At 40.7% G+C, this 17,813-nt stretch overlaps 1 protein-coding gene across 4 annotated transcripts in view; it reads left to right on the top strand.

The window, feature by feature from the left end:
* Positions 1-2,522: 2,522 nt before the first annotated feature.
* LOC147136404 (FERM and PDZ domain-containing protein 4-like) overlaps positions 2,523-17,813 on the top strand; it is a 47,163-nt gene continuing 31,872 nt past the window's right edge. For 2 of the 4 annotated variants that reach the window (XM_086052192.1, XM_086052190.1), the window contains exon 1: positions 14,921-15,298. In XM_086052192.1, coding sequence (XP_085908318.1) covers positions 15,258-15,298 — 41 coding nt within the window. In that variant the 5' untranslated portion in view covers positions 14,921-15,257. Of the gene's footprint in view, positions 2,615-8,289; positions 8,381-14,920; positions 15,299-17,813 lie in introns of those variants that run through there. The other 2 variants (XM_086052188.1, XM_086052189.1) reach the window with 2 other exon arrangements.

Raw genomic sequence — 17,813 nt, 5'->3', positions numbered from 1 at the left:
GACAAATGGTATCAGTACTCGCCCATCTCAATTTTTTTCCAATGGGAAAATTATTTCCAAGATTCACTTAAAACCACTATTCCATACTTTGTATACAACCCCCTGTGAGTCAAGAGTATACCAGTTCAGGTTCATATTGGAATATTTTTGTTAATTTGATTTGGAAATAGTTTTACATGAAATGAACCCAGTGGCACTGTAAGTGCTGTACTTCATCAGCACTATGTGGATTTCTCGGTTTGACTTTCTCCTAATTAGGCCTCGACTTGCCTTGAGTGTTATTAGCCACTCAGCATGACAGGAATGTTAGACAGACTTCCACTGGTATACATTCCCACTCCTCTTTGGGCTACACTGATTTTTTTTTTTTTTTCTCTCCCCCACACTCCCTGTGGTTTGCAGGGCGCTCCAGATCCCTGGCATGTGGTGCCCAGGGAACACAGTCTTCCTGTGGGAGCCTCGGGGAAAGGACCTGTGTGATAACGTGACATGTGAACCGGCGCTGTACGTCCACGATAAGGGCCCATCAGATACGCGGGTCCACCAAACAGACAGGGGAAGTGGCGATAAGAGGTCGGTTTTGTGTTTGATCTACTTATTTGGCGGTGGCCATGTTGAGGACTAGCAGCAGATTCTCACTGCACTTCCCACTGTGCCACTTATCAAGTGGGATAAGTGCAGCTTTGACTGCTGCTATTAGGAATGCAAAGAAAGGACATTCAAAAAACAGCCAATTGAAAAACCATAATAATATAATGAGATTTTCTGCTTTTAATGACAATTGGACAGCAGTATTATGAAGGATAATATAGCATTTTTGGCAAGCTGCTTTGGGATTGTGTCATGTGGGTTTATTTTATGTTTGTAGGAGGCTATGTCTGCTTCTTTTTTTTTTTTTAACTTGGCAACTACAAATGCCAAAGATTATACAGTGGAAGTAAAATGAAAACAATCTGACTATGTTTTTATAGCTGGTCATATTAAGATTGTTTTGTCTGGGTGACATGCTGTGGAATTCTTGTTCTTTTTTTAGGAGTCATCGCAGCATGAGTGAAAATGGTTTAAAGAGATAAAACCACTAGATGGCGCTAATATATTATCCTGAAAGTCAGTCTGGCTCAGTACATGAATTGTGTAGTTCAATCTTACTCAGCTGGCCGGTTGGGACGCAAAGGTCAGCCACAAGAAAAACATTTGTACAAGATGTGTCAGAAAAGATCCAGGACTGGCGTCGCAAAAGATCCAAACTAAAACCCCAAATACAAGCTTTCCCCTTCGAAGTGATCCTCCGAGTGTTTAGTGCACTTTTGCACATCATTCACTCCTGGAAGGATTTTTCCTCCGCAGCTCTGTTGTCATCTTCCTTGATGACCCCGTTGAGCATGGGAAAGGGGAAAAAAAAAACAAAAAAAACACAAGCTGCCAGGTTGAGTGATTTGGGAGGTTGCTTCAGCCTGGCAATGTTCTTAACGGCAGGGAACTGTCAGATGCTCAGCGCATTGTGAGCAGGCATGTTATCATTGTGAAGCAGCCACAAAACGAAGCAAACAGCACGGGATCTCTTTGCGGAAATGCTGGTTAATCATATGGCCTACATTAAAAGGGGGAAACTCTTAGTTTGTAGTTTGGGTTTGGCAACATGGGAAGGGCGGTGCAATCATTCACATCCACAACTATTGACATTTTCTTTGGAATGTGGGATCAACAACAGCAAAAAAAAAAAAAAATCAAGCATGAGAGAACATGTTCCAAACCCCTTTGTCAGTGCCTTTTGGGTTGCAGATCACATGCAGTGTTATCTACAGGCCACTTGTGTGTGCTCAGGAGCTAAACTAAGCACAGACTTGAGACAAGCAGCCAAGCATGGCATCAAAGTGCTGCGAACCATCACTAACAAGCGTTATGGATGCAAAATGACCTCACAAAGCACCAGAGAGAGAATGGAAGTAAATGACTGGTGAAATTGCATTCGCCTCTTTCGGCATCCATTTTTGACCTTTTCAAGACTATCTGCACAACTCATTGCGTCATCACTGACACTGACACCGCATTTTCAACAGACGGTACCGTTTGGGATTCAGAAAGAAGCGTGGTGGTCCTTGAGCAGCTGTAGTTGAACGCGTTGCATTGCCATATTTGGCTGAGTGCAGCTATTTCACATCATTTCTTCTCCTGCCACCTCTTATATTTGCTATCACATCGCATGTCCAGTAATGGAGCTGAGTAATGGAGGGAGGAAAATGCAATCCCGTTGCCAGACAAACACTTGATTAAACCACTTTTGCAGCAGCAGTGTACGCATCAGCGCAGCGCCACACCATCTTGCGTTTCAGTTCAGCTCAGCGCCTCAAACACGACCGGCCGCAAAGTATTGATTTCTCATTTTTCTCCATATCCCCTTGCCGTTGATAGAATTTACTCCAGGCTATCAATGTTTCAAGGAGGCCTCTACCTCTACCCCTCCCTTTGCACATCAAGCACACACACACAGAGCAGTTGCCTTCTTGTGCAATAGCTGCAGTTGTTAGTAGCTGCATGAGCGAGAAGACATGGATGTTAATGGTGATGCAAATGACCAAAGTGGCATACCGGATAACAAGCTGGAGAAGCAGAGGTATGTCAGACGTTTTATATTTGGGGGTCAAATGATTGTCTTACTTGTAAATTTAAAGTTGGCAAACAACCAAGAAGTAGCCCAGTTTGACCTGATGTTGTCGTTCAAAATCAATGACACAATTTGGCATCGTGAACCATTTTTTAAGAAGGGTGAATATTGCCGCTTGATTAGCATTAGTGTTGCAGTGCTATAATCCTTGAAGCAAAAGCTATTTGAATGCAAACGGTGGAGCAACACATATAGACAGATAGTATGTGTAACAATACTCACAGATTTACATACTTTTTATCCTCAGCGAAGAAAAATAAATATTACTACAGCTTTGAGGAGCTGTGACTATCTACATGGACATGTTCGTCTGTATTATACTTCGCCAGGAGAAAGTCAAGTAGAAGGAGCAGCTCAATGTCCATTGAATTGAATCAAAAACTGTGGCAAAAACTGTTTACAAACAAGATCCACTTTCCTCAACCCCAAAACAAAGATTTTGAAGCAAACAACAAAATAACCGCATACTGTGATTTTTCTTTCCAGTGCAAAGTGTTGTCTTTCACAAGAATTACCATTCAAGGACGGCACAAAATTGTTGAACAGCAGACCAACATTAAGTGCAAGGACTAATTTTGTACATTTTCCCCACAAAAAATCAACTTACTCAAAATTGTAATATTATTGTCGTACAATGTTTATCCTGCATATCAAACAAGATCCACTTTCCTCAACCCCAAAACAAAGATTTTGAAGCAAACAACAAAATAACCGCATACTGTGATTTTTCTTTCCAGTGCAAAGTGTTGTCTTTCACAAGAATTACCATTCAAGGACGGCACAAAATTGTTGAACAGCAGACCAACATTAAGTGCAAGGACTAATTTTGTACATTTTCCCCACAAAAAATCAACTTACTCAAAATTGTAATATTATTGTCGTACAATGTTTATCCTGCATATCATTCCAACCCTGGAAAAAAAGATTAGGCCTACTCATATTGTAGTATGTGGCAGTATAAGCCATTTCTGCCATCTAGTGATGAATGGTGATATTACAACTTACAACTCCAGTCGACCCCTGCATACTCTTCAGCACCCACGGATTAGCATTTTCTAAATGAAATTTTTCTTTTCTTTCTCCATTGTTTTAATATTTGGGATTTTTTACATTTTTTTTCTGCACAAGACTGCCAGCGCTGGAAAAAAATGGTTCATCTGGTCGGCTCAACGCACAGGCCCGTTTCAATGGGCTTTGGATAAAAGGCAAATAATAAATAATGAGATGAGACTGATGTGCCAATTTTGTGTTTAAAAAAAAAAGGCAAGTGTGTGCAAACTGACCTATTTTGTTGATCTTAATCAAATGTTTAATGACTATTTTCCCTTTGATCAACTAAAGCCAGTTATCCTGCATATGGTCAGGCTAATAATGATCATAATCCGTGACGTTACAAATCAAGCTTGACCGGCAAGCTCGGAGCCCGGCCCGAAGCGGTGCGCGGCGTCTGAATTTGAGCGTTGGCCCGATGACCTTCGCAAGCTTTACACGGGCACATTGATTTTTTTCTCCCACATTACAGCTAATGGCTGGATGCTGTGAATCCTATCTTCCCAGGGGGCAGCAACAAGGGGAGGGGCTTGTGCAGCCATGTTGACACTCATTTGAGGAATGTGATATCCTGTGAGCTCATTGACTGAAAATGACCGACTCCTGTGCGCTTCCTGTCTACGGATCGAGCATATTTTTCAGTGTACCCCGGGGTTGTTTTGATGCCACTCAGGCTCGGTTGGGGTACAAAAAAAAAAAAATCATCATGATGGATGAGTTAGTGAAGGAGTGTCCCGAAATTAGCGCTAACCTTTGATTTAAAGTGCAAGGTCTGTAAGTCTTTGTTCCTCGCTGTATATTGATTACTGACTGATTAGCGATGATTAATGACCTATTTGGCATTCTTCATTGTTTGGAAAAAAAAAAAAAAAGCTATCAGGATATCTGTGCAGTTGCCAAATAATGCAAATCATATCCCAGCTTTTCCAAACACGGCTGCAACATTTTAGTGAGGGCCAAACAGAAACACTCTCTTTATGAACATGAATTTTTCCTGCTATATGCATAGAACTACTTTCATCATTTTATGCAAATCAGTGCATCTGCTGCTTGCTGTGCATCATAAACTAATGAGAGAAAAGGAAAACAGCCTTTCCGCTGCTCAAATCTTTGCTGATAGACTGAGAATAAATTTGTCTAGCACTTCAGCCCCCCCCACCCCAATGAAAGACAACTGGAATTAATTGCACCTTTTGTTTGCTTGCTTGCTTTAGCTGTGATGCATTTTGAAAGTAGTTTAGCACGGGTCTATTTGCGTGGATTTAACAGAGGAACCTTCACAATATGTTCGGAGATGCTGGTCAAGCTCCGCTTTGATCATATTTTCACAAATAAAACATTGCAATCATAAAACCAACTGTACAGGAAATCTAAAATGAAGTCAAAGTAAGTAAAATGTTGTACAATAAAACCAGAGCAGCACGCTAGCATTGTGGTTAGCATGGCAAAGTTCAGCTATGACTTTCCTGTGTGGAGTTTGCATCTCGAACAAGTGTAAAAAGAAGTTAACCGATTCATAATACTGTAATGCTATATGATAATTAAAAAAAAATCATCAGCAATCTAGTGGTTTACACATTTTTTTGGTTCTGGCCAGTTTTTGGTAGGCGCAATATGTGCGGCCACACCGGGTCACGTGAAATGGCTTTCTATTGGCATCATGTCATAAGGGTCTTCAAGGATTTTGCAAATAAATGTTGAAGTGAAAGTAGTATGACATCTCCGCTGGTCGAGGAACTCTGCATCAGATTTTGGGAAGAAAAAAAATATTTTATTTTAAGGTCACATCATCCAGCCCTAAATACTCATACGGTAGTATGAGTATGATGTGGCCTTAAAATAATTAAAATTTTTGGTCATATTGTTATCATAGCTCTTTTTCTCGGTCGTCCTCATTGGGCCCGTTTTGTGGTGGCATCACACAAAAAGCTAAAGAACTAGCAAAACACACTTGAGGAGCTAATCTTTCAGACTGAAATGATATGCTGAAATCTCCTGAGAGTAGCCGTTTAGGTCTTTATTTTTTTTAAGAAACTGTGCTATGTTTGGATATTATGTAGCATTTTGAGGCTCCACTGTATCCTATAAATTAATTACAACTAGTCACTGCCGTCATTCGAGCCATTAGATGATTTTGCCAAGAGGGCTTGCTGCATGACATTGTCGTGAAGAAAAACAAACGAGCCGCCCGCCCTCATACACAACCAGCAGCCCATTAAAGCAGACGAGTCTCATAACGCGCGCCGCCCTTATTATCCTCATCTTCAATTGTCGCCGTTATGACCCCGAGACAACATGCGAAATGTGGTTCTTAGTCATGTACTATTGGCACAAGGGCGAGTGCACAGCCTCTGTTCTTCCTCCAAATGCTCCGACCTGTGTGTCACAGAAAAGCAGGCCACTGATGCAGTGTGTTGTGGCCCCGGGGCGGGTCCCGGGCCCCGTGATTGGATGGATTCATGTGCTGGATTTTGCCCACAGGACAAGGTCTGCTTTTGTCTGCTTTGCACTTTGACCATATGCTCATGCACGGCTATTGCATAAATAGCATGTGAACTGTGAAAACGGTTCAAATTCATAGAACCGTATCACATATGATACGGCCAAGGAGTAAATTGTGAAATTGCATGTAAAAATCGTAAAATTGCAGCTATTCGTTTGTAATGTGGTAATAAAGTATTGAAAAATATTTGTAATAATAATAATAATAACAATTAATTTTGTTTATAGGTGCCTTTCAGGGTACTCAGGTACAGGATAATTAAAGAAAAGAAACAGCAAAATAATAGAACATATTACCGCACAACTGTAAAAGTAACAGTGTTAGATAGGTACGGTGGCCGCTCACAAAAATTATGAATTTATTCTATGAATATTATGAATTAATTATTGTAAAATTACAATTTTTTCACACGATATTATGTCCTTGTTTTCTCATAATTACAACAATTTTAAATTCTCTCTCTGTCTCTCTCTATTCTCATAACATTGTGAGTTAATTATTGTTACAGTAGTTATTATTGCTTTCTTTTTCCCCTCCAAAAGTATGTGAGATTATATTCTTTAAAGTTTCTGGAATATTATACTTTTTTTGCAATATTACTCCTTTTTGAAAGAACACAATATTTTGATTTAACTCTTACAATATTATGATGTTAGCCTTGTATAAGGACTTTTCACTCGTAATATACATACTGGTTTGATTTTTATTATGATTAGATTTTTGGAAAATTGTGATTTGTTTTTTTTGCATAAAATCAGGACTTTTACAAAAAAATTACAATTCTATTCAAATACTTCCTAAATTGACTTCATTCGCATTACATTCAAAAATATGACTGGTCTTGTAAAATTAGGCCTTGTTTTCCTCACAAAATTAAGATTGTTCTAAACTTACATTAAAAATGTAAAATGAAACTGTAATATTTATTTTTTGTAGTGTTACAGTTATACTGAGAAAATAAAATCACAATTCCCATAACACAGTATTTTGGCTGAATTCTTGCGGTAATGACTTTTTCCCCCTCATACATTGACAACTTCATTCTCATTCTCAAATGACCACTCATTTGTCAATATTTTCTATTCCTCTTCAGTGTGTGCCCCTATCATTTCTGCGCAAGGATACAAAAAGGCAAAAGGAAAGGCCAGCCTCTTGGAGTCCAAGTTGCGAGCTGAACTTTCAGCGCTGAAAGGCTTCTGCGTATACATGCAGGGGCCATGTTACGCAAGCACATCCATTTGCCTGCCGAGGCAAAGACACGTGCCTTTGCTCATCACTAATGGAAGACTGTGTACGCCAATCGTGCATGGCTGACTGCATGGAATAATACAGCGTAAACAGTCATGATGGTAAAACACCATGGGGAGAATGCCTTCAAACGGAGAGTTAAAACGATCAAATATGGATAAAAAAAAAAAAAAAAAAAAAAAATGATGCCACATTTAGGTTAAGATCCAGTTCGGTGGTTTATATAGGATTTAGGCTTGGCTCGTTTAAGGTTGACAGTTGGCAGGCAGATAATGATGGAGTTGGATTATGTTTTCAGCTTAATTTTAAGCTCTCCTGCCTGTAACACATGCCATCGTTAAAAGCTCCATACCGGGATCAGATTCTTGTGTCAGCTATTTCAAATCGGCATGCAGAAATAATGTAAATAACGCCTTTGCAGTTATTCCTCCACTAAACTGTGTCACCTCCCCGTCGGCGGCCTAGTGGAGCGGAGGTGTATTTTGCCCAAACAACGTGCTCATCGAGGCAGCTCGGGCCGACGTGACGCCCCGTTGGAGTCCAGCTGTTCGCCATTGATCCCTCTGTTTTCTGATGCACTGGCCTGGAATGTGATGTTATTTCATTACTGAGGCAGAAGCGACAAGCTCGCTCTCCTCCCCGGGGGCACGGGGCCGGTCACTTGGACGGGGCCACTGTGTGCAATCACAAGGGAACGGGGCTCAGTCAGACAAGAAAGGCAAAGTCCAAATAAAAGCAAGAGGGTGGCAAACTTTGCCGAGTCGGGGGAGTGCGGCTGAGAGCGTTTCAGTGCGAGGGCGGGGGGGGCTCTAAATGCCTTGACGGGAAACGCTGGGAAGGAGCGCCCGCGCCGAGAACCTGTCAGCAAGGATGAACCCAGACGACAACGAACTCGGCATCTTCACTGTCATTCAGTGAGTAGGCCCCCGTTGGCCGTTGTGTTGTCTTGTGATATAACTCGATCACACGCTAACGCTAGATGCTTGCTGTTGCACGATATTGTTGGAAACTCTCCAAAGTAACACCAGGGTTGCATTACGGCAAGAGCTGCATGATATTGGAAAACATGCAATGTGGGTGCTGAATATAGCGATATAGAATTTAATGCGATATTTAACATGTACATTGCATGTACATATATATATATATATATATATATATATATATATATGGATTATCGCATAGTCACAGTGTATTACAGTGTCATAGTGTATTGTGATGTTGTCATTATCATCATCATTACTCAGTGATTAGTATGGTGTAAGGAGCCTGTTTGGCTTCAGATAAGTGGCAGTATTGGAGAGTTCAAATTTGGGTCTGTGTAGATAAAGAGTAGGAACAGACTTCTTTAGTCAAGCCGCTGCTTGCGGCCCGAGGCTACGACGCCCGTGCCTCGCATACATAATTTAGCAAATGTGTACCAGTCAGTGAAATAACTGTATTGTTTGGATTAAAACACTACACTACATTTTAGGAGATGCTTGATATTACATAGAAAGGACCATACTTGTCCCGCCAGTGACCCGCATTCCAAAAAGTATCACGATGAATTTAATAGCAGGTGCAGAGAAAATTACTACTCATCCGGGAAACACTTCATCACTGCCATCTTTAATCTCACTCCTAAAAGCCATTTAATTCACTGAATACATCAGCAAAAATGATCATCGCATGAGTAAATTGGAATACTTTTGGCGCTGTTGTGGCAGACAGATGTCGGAAAATCACAAGCTATCTTCTTCTCCATCAATTTTGTTGGAAAAGTACAAAAAGTACTGCACCTTAATAGAAGTAGCGACCTATTTTGGATCACTTAAAGGTTTTGAACCAGAGCCAGCTTGTGAGGAAGTGTGGTTTGTTTATGCTCCGCACAAATTTAATAAGCTGCCAACAAAAGTCAAATCCAGGTTAAAAAAAACAACTATGCTTTTGCCCTGCACACCTATGATTAAGGTCTTGAAAGTATTTTTAAAATAGAATTCTGACAAAAATCTTGTTCTTGCACTGCAAATTTTTTTTGATTTCTTTGAAAATTGTAGTTAGTGCTAGAGGTGCAACAATGAATCCATAACTAATCGATTATCAAATTAACTGACCTCTATTTTGATAATCGAGTAATCGTTTAGAGACATTGTTTAATTTAAAATTGTCCAAATCCGTGGAATTTTAGCTTCTCAACAGTAAACATTCTTAAATTTCTGTAGTCCTCCATGAGATCAGACTTTTATTTGTATGTTTTAACAAAAGTTAAGACATTTGCAAAGATCTGCTTATATTTTGGAAAACAATGATCAAGATTTTTTGTCATTTTCTGACATGTCACCAACCAAACTAGTAACTGAATCATAATCCATTGTCAGCATTTTGCACTGTCAATTTGAAACAATGGCCCATGGTTGTTGTTTTTTTTAATCTGATTAATCGAAAAAAGTAATCAAGAGATTAAGTGGTTATTAAAACAGTCATTAGTTGCAGCACTACTTATAACTATGGACTAATTTTAAGAAAAATAATGCAATTAAAAAAGTGCTTGTGTCTCTACCAGCTAAATAAAGATACCCATGCAACAAAAAATGCACTTATAAACAGAATTTGGCGATGATGTGAATTATTTTGGGCTTTACCTCATTTTAATAGGATGCACCAGTAAATTACATTGGAAAATGGTCAAATAAGCAAGGCAAGGTGGCCAGTCGTGCTTAGTGGCACACATTTGGTGAAACTCAAACCATAACATGTTTAAACTCATATTCCACACTCCAAGGCTGTGCTGATTCCTAAATGATGTCAGTACGTCGAAGTAAACATTCATGCCCGTTGTTCAATGCGTTTTGAAATTCATGCAGAACGGCTGCACTCAGCTTATTTTCATCTTTTCGAGGCGGTAGTCTTGCAAAATTTAAGCACTGTTAAGTGGCCGAGTGTTCCCAAACGACTAAATTCAGCAGATTCAAAAGTAACTCAGAGGGTAGAGTGCGGGGCAGCGGGATTGGATGTGTAAAGCTTCAGCCATATTCTCCTTAGATCACGCTGCCGTCTGACCTTAATATCCGCTGCCACTCACGTTGGCTTCGGGCCCGCAAGCCCGAATGGGCAAACACTACTGTCCAGAATACGCTGAGTCTCTCAAAAGCTACCGCCAAAGGACACTGTTGCTATATTTAAGCAAATCAGGCCTCATCACTTCATTCACCGGGTTCATTCCCTTTTCACTCTGCTTTAGCAAATACACTACATTGCTTTTTTTTTTTTTTTTTTGTCCCTCCACAATTCCCCTCAACAATCTAGGACATCAGACAACAAAAAGTGTGCTTGGCATTAACCTTGCCTTTGTGATGCCGGCTAGAAAAAAAAGAAAAACTCGAGACTGACCCTGAGTCATTGAGACAACATTCTTTATTGGGCGCATCAGTTGCAGCAAAGGCTTACAAGTTGTGGCATTTTAATAGAGGAGAGTTGCCTCTTGACTTGGGGGAGGCAGCAACAAATTGGGGCTCTAAAATCGCCCGCTAGCATCCGCCACATTTTGTTTTGTGGTTATTTGTGTTTAGTCATCCATTACTAGCTGACATATTTATTGATTTATGCTTATTATTCTTCCAAGCACCCGGCATAGATTTGCTTTAATTACACAGCTGAGAGGAATAACTTAAGGCATGCTATTACTGCGCTACCACTGAAATGGTATCGATTGTGAGCCAGGACCAAAATGAATTTTGGGGCAGATCTGAGCTTCTTGAATGAAATTATGATTCAATATCTATCGCCATGGTCAGTCCGCATGCATTGATGAAACGCAAAACCTTTTTAAAACCTGTTCTTTTGTCTTCTGTCTTCGATTGGCTAGCGACCAGTTTCAGGGTGTATGCTACCCCACCTTGAGCCCAAAGTCAGCTGGACTCTAGCTACTCTAATAAGAAGAGGGATAGGAAATGGATGGATCTACAGCATTGTTTTAGATACTTTATGATGAAGCCCACTGAGGCGGTTATGACACCTGAGTTTTCAGATAGTTCCTATTAGCACTAGCAACTGTGACCAATTTAGTAAAAATGGCATACAAATCTTTTTGGACCGTCAACCGATCGTAAATAACAGGTTTGGTTGACGTGATGTCAAGACATTTTTGTTTTTTGGAACTGGACTTCTGTGATTGTAATTAGACATTGCTAATCTTGGCTGATTTGACGTCAATTTTCAGGCATAGGTTCTTGAGACTTTTTTTTTGCTACATCCTGTTCTGATACATCTGTTAGATTTTGTGTCAAACAGACACACAGTGGGCACATTTTTTTCAAACTGTCCATGGTTGCACTGGCTCAATATACAATCTAGGACAGAATTAGTCATGCTTGTAACAGCAATGGCATGATTGGGTTGTATTCTTCTTATACTTGGGTACGCACCTATCCCAGATGGTGCATCATGGTCTGGTCGCCAGCCAATCACAGGGCATACATTATAGAATCATTAACACTCATATTCACACCTATGGCAAATTGAGTATCTTCAATGAAGTAGAAATGCATTTTCTTGGGATGTGGGAGGAAGCGGGAGTACACAAACACCAACAACCAACAAGTAAACTGCTGAGATTGTGAGGAGCACGTGCTAATCCACTGTACTTGGATTAAACAGGAGTTTTCGAAAATGTAATGTGTGTCTATGGAGCATTTTAGTCAATTGTTTATACCTGTCCACATGAAATTTGATTTTTACATGGGGCAAATTTATTGCCAACATTAATTAGCTGCCCACAGCAGGGCAGATGCTCAGTAGCGAGATATTTGATGTTAGCGATTTCTGGCAGAGTGCTTCCTTTTTAGCTTTCATCAGAAAAAATGGTCAGAGGCACACGAAGAAATATCAGCCCTACTTGGATCACAGACGAGGCTAATTGGCTCTTGGTGGGCTTTGATAGAGGTGTACCCTCCGATGGGTTTATTTATGAAAGCTCATTTTTCTTCTTTGAGGTAACGGATTTAAGGAATGTTTTTTCGACACTTGTTCTACCAAAAGGTTAAAACCTGTGGATTATTATTTTTTTGACTTGCCTCATTGTATGCCTTCAAAGGGGACGCTTTTATTTACTTAAACTAACGGTGATTTGGTTCATGGCATTTTTACATTTACTGTAAGTGTGCTATTCATCAGTTACTCGACTTCACTATCAGTCATTTCATTTTTATTTGTGCACCTTATCAGGGAACGTCCTAAAGGTTTTAAGGACTTTCACACACTGCATAAATGGACAAATAATTGTTAAAATCACAATATGAAGCATGTCTAGCGTAGCAGTTTTGGTCAAAATCCATGCACAAATAACAAGCGAAACTGTTACTTTGCTGCTTGCGTTGTTTTTAGCATTCGGACTCCTTCTTCCTCTTCATTTGTCTGACTCCCTGCAACAGTTAATTGCACCCTACTAACAACTACGCGGCCAATGTGGAACAGCAAAAATACAAACAAAGTGCATGCCCAGCTTTAGCCTCAAAACCCAAAGCAAATTAGAAAGTCAAGTCAACCATATTATGGAGATCACTGAGAAATGAAGAAATGTTAAATGAGAGTGCAGTCGAACGTCAAGTCTCAAACGCCTAAAGCTGTGCACAGACTGCAATTTCAGAAGTGGCAGTTTAAAACTCTGAGTAAATTGCCCACGACAGAAAGTAAAACGCTAATGAGTGAAGTGCCCACACACAACAGTCCGACTGAGAGCCACGACTTGACTCTTCATACTTGTCACGTGTTTCAAATTGTTGGCATCTGTCAAATAATTGCAGCTACCTCAAAGCATGAAGGTCACTTGTTCGATTCCCCCTTGTAGCACCTGATTGTGGCGTGCTCGGGTTTTCTCCCACGACCAAAAAATATGTTCACTGATACAAGGTCTGTATTCAATTGCCGCCCAAAGCTCCTCATGGTTGGATTAAAGGGAGAGGACGACATTTACTGGACCCTGCAGATGAGTGTAGCTTTAACATTAGATGAAGAATAAGAAAACGTTGTGGTTGGATGTTGACCCAGAATGCTGATTGATGACCTATCAGTCAATTAGTTGGGACTTCATCTGCGCTGAAAAGTCATACAACTAGACAAGTGTGTATTCTTCAAGATGGTTTGAGTTCAGTATACTGAAGATCATTGTCAAGACTCAGAGCAACATTGGAGAAATTCATCGAATTGCCGTACAACTGGTTGGGAGCGGCCAAGGGATTTTTTGTTTCCTCCTGTACACTTCTTGACTGCTAACTAAAATTGTGCCCGATTGGGAATTAGTTAAGTTATGCTAATGTTCAAAAAACAGATGCGTAAGGCGTATCGAGGGAACACGATTGACACCTTTTTTACGATTTACACCATGTTTTGACTCTGGAGCAGTTTGTTTGAAATATAACGGACCTCAATGGGAAATATCCTTGTCGAATGACTTAATTAGCTTGACAGAATAGATTTCGAGCAGCATGGTGCCTAGTGGATTGCACGTCTGAGGTTCAAGGTTCTTATCTCGACGCCAACTTTTCTGAGTGGAGTTTGCATGTTCTGCCTCTGCTTTTGCGCTTTCTCTGGGAACGGACGATTGTCGGCAACTAATGACATATTGCATGTACCTGCGGATAAAAGGCAAAGCGTGGAGAGTCTCTGTCACTGAAATGAACATGTGCAATCAATGCAGTCATTTGCTCTAGCATTTCCTTTCACCCAGTTCCTCTCTTTGTATTCTTCCTTGACAAGTCACACCTTGTTGTTTGCGGTTCAATAAAAAATAATTAAGTACCGTATACCCTATCATCTTATCCATAGTCAACTGAGGCACCAGCTCACCCGCAACTCTAATGAGGACTATTACTTTAGAAAATGAAGGGCTGGAACGGACTGTTTGACTTTTTTGGAATGGCACTGTAAATGCTCAAGGCCGTTTATTGAATGTTATCATCACTTCTCTGTTTGGAGCCCTATCGCGATATCGTGGTAGGACGGAGTGGAAGCGTGAACAATTTTGTAAGGTCAAAATCATAAACGCAGACCCGAGTTATCATGTGAAGCCGTGAGCTCAGTTGGCGAAGTAAGGCCGTGGTTTGTTTGGTGGAGTGGAGGGGGGGGGGGGCTACATTAGGTCCATGCTCGCTCTCCAGCTGTTGCTTTTTCCAGCAACAATATATTGCACACCACGCTGCGTTCCCCTTTCACGGCTGTGCAACTGATTGATGACACCAGCCTTTGGGGACTTCTACATAACCGACTGCATCCTTTAAATGGAATTCTCATGGCTCCTATGCACACCGTTTCACATTCCTACATCCCCGAACCTCAATCGTTCCCTCCCTCCCATCCCTCCATCCTTTCTCTCTCTCTCTCTCTCTCTCTCTCTCTCTCTCTCTCTCTCTCTCTCTCTCTCTCTGTTTTTCTCTCTCTCTCTCTCTCTCTCTCTCTCTCTCCCTGCTTCCCTCCAAAGCTGTTGTTCCTGCGCGGCTCCGGCACATAATTCCGCCGTGATGGAAATTAAATGAAGGTGGCTTAACGCAGGCATGCTTTGAAGGATGTAACCAGCGGGGGGAAGCTCCACACAGATCCTTTTCCATGCGCTGTATTGGATTTGCGAGGCGAGGACACAGCAATCACTCAGCCATGCAGAAGCCCAGACAACAGGAATAATCTCTCCACCTGACTTGTGGAAGCTCCACTTTTATTTATTTTTTTTGTTCTTGAATTATTTATTCCTCCGCTGTCAAAGACGGTGTTCGGACAATGGAGCACGAGTAAAGCACTTGGCACATTTGTTGCCTTGACATGGATGTGTTCAGCTTTGTGAAGATGCCAAAGCTGTCAGGGTGAGTCTGCTGCCGCTGATGATGATGCTGCATGTGCCTGCGCCTGTCACTAGGTGCTACGCGTGAACACCGGCTTCATTTTAGACAGAGGAATAACAGTTAGAAAAAAAAGAATTGCAAGTTGTAATGGCTGCTCAGAGGAATGATGTGGTGAACTAGTAGATATGAGTGGGGGCGGATGCATGAGATGGTGCAGTTCAGGTAGTGCAATTTCTCTGCATGCAACTTAATACGTGTGGTATACAGTTAAGATCAACATTATTATTCATGTCCTGACCCAATACTGAGTTCAAGTGCATTTTCGCATTTTGAATGAGTATCTTTCCGTTGGAACTGACACAAGGAAGCGGCAAAAGAAAGGAGGGCTTGGGAACCTTTGGCCCATGGACATTTGGCCTGCAATGCAATTTTAAAACCAAACAAAACCTCAGAGGGAAACTATATATTCAAAAAGAAAAATCCTAATTGTTCACCTAATATGAATCAGTTTGATTTACTCAACTAAAACACTTGTGAGGCTATATCATGCTCAAAAAGTATGTACCCTGAAAAAAATCTTTGGGTCCATTTACTATTCCTGGAGACAATCTGCTTCCCCACATCTAAGGTCTCAAGGACGCGTGCCCAAGAATAAACAGGAAAGTTAAAATCTTTTGGTCTAAAGCAGAACTTGTTGGCCAATTCCAAAGGCTTGTACTTAAATCAACTCCTTCAGAGAATCACACTTATCGGAATGACCAGTTTGTTGTTTGTGTGTTTGTAGGTGCTTTTATCTTGCTTTGTTTTTACTCTGTTATCTGCTTCCATTGCAAATGAGAATCTGTTCTCAATCGCTTTACCTGGGTGGATGAAGGTTAAATAGATCAAATGAATAATTCAACCAAATTGGTCCTATTCAGGGCTATTAGACAGATGACCCATGATGATAAATTGTGAGTTCCCGGTGTAGAATGTGGGCGGCGCCAAGTGTAATTTGCCATGCAACATGAAATTCAAATAATTTAGCTCCAAAGAGTTACAGATCATTATGGAACTCAAGTACTGGATACAGCAACACCACATGTACTTTTTTTTTTTAAATACCTATTATGTATGATGTTTAAGTTTAATGATCAGCATCAGCCAAACAGGCCAAAAATCCATTGCCAACGAAGACACATTGAAATGTTTTGATTATTGAAAATAATCAACTGAATAGTTTTAATTCAAATGCCATGCCGTATAATGATTTAAGATAATCACATTCCATAGCAATTTAATGTGCAAAAACAATAAGTGGTAAGTAACCACCATTTCCCACAAGGGAAAACCAATATTCAAAATGCTTTGAATGTCACCAGCAAGAGTAAACAAGCAACCCCGATGAATTAATGCATTGTCAAGCAATACACTTTAAAAAGAATATGCTTCCTTAGAATAACTTTAGACTTCCCTCAGGGACTTTGCAAAAATCCTCCTATGGGATCCGTCACCATTACGACATCAGTGAATTCATTTTGAAAAAATTGTCCTGTTCTTTTAGCTCAGTCTGTCGGTGAATCATGATATTAATTTAAGTGTCGGTGAAATAATGTTCAAAAGTACTTAAAGCGGAAGTCTTTTTTTTTTTTTTAAGAATATGTCCTATGCAGGCCCACAAGTTGAAACATGGCATTCTGATTAATATTGCATTTGTGGAATATGAGTTAAGCGACAAAATCCCCCCCTTTTTAGCTATCACAGAGGGCGGCCATTTTGTCACTTCTGTCAACTGTAAATGACATCACAACTGCTCAGGGCTCAAGTAACGACCAATCACCGATCAGCTTCAAAAAATAGGTTGGCCGTGATTGGTCGTTACTTCAGCCCTGAGTATTTGTGATGTCAACTGAAGTAACAAAATGGCCGCCCCCGGAGATGGCTAAAAACGGGTGGACTAATTCTTATTCCACAAACGCAATATTTATCAGAGTGCCTTGTTTCAAGTAGTGGGCTTGCATAGAGCATATTCTTGAAAAAAATATGTTTGGGTTGACTTCCTCTTTAAAAATGCACTACTTTTATCGTGTGTATCACTGAAGTGCTCAGTTAATGTACTCTTATAAATTTGGAAAGCTGGTACATACTGGGTACACCATATGGACAAAAGTGTTGAGGATGAACTTGCTCACCAATTCCTCGCTTCCAATTGAGTAGGAATAGTTTGCCTTTTTCCAGCATGTGTTGTGGAAGAACGTGAGAGCGCTGGCTTCCCATAGACACGCTTCAAAATGTAGCTGAACTGCATCATGGCCATTTGTCCCATTACTTTTGTTTCAATGTGATGCTCCTTCGTGGCATGGCGTTTACAAGGCGTCTCCCAGTGGACCCCCGACGTCACTGCAGACTGTCAGCGTTAATAAGGGCCACACAGCACCCTTCCCTGCAACAGCGACATGTTTTGTTTTTTTTCGGTGGGGTGGGGTGGGGGGGGGGGTCTTACCCCCAACTCCCCTTCAGCTGCCAACTAGAATTTAAGTCAGCAGAAAGCTGTTTA

This window comes from Filicampus tigris, chromosome 14 (assembly GCF_054856515.1).
Source record: "Filicampus tigris isolate MCC_2025a chromosome 14, RoL_Ftig_1.0, whole genome shotgun sequence".
In the NCBI taxonomy this organism is placed as follows: Eukaryota; Metazoa; Chordata; class Actinopteri; order Syngnathiformes; family Syngnathidae; genus Filicampus; species Filicampus tigris.
Note: the sequence above shows the minus strand (reverse complement) of the source record. Positions and strands in the feature narration are given on the sequence as shown.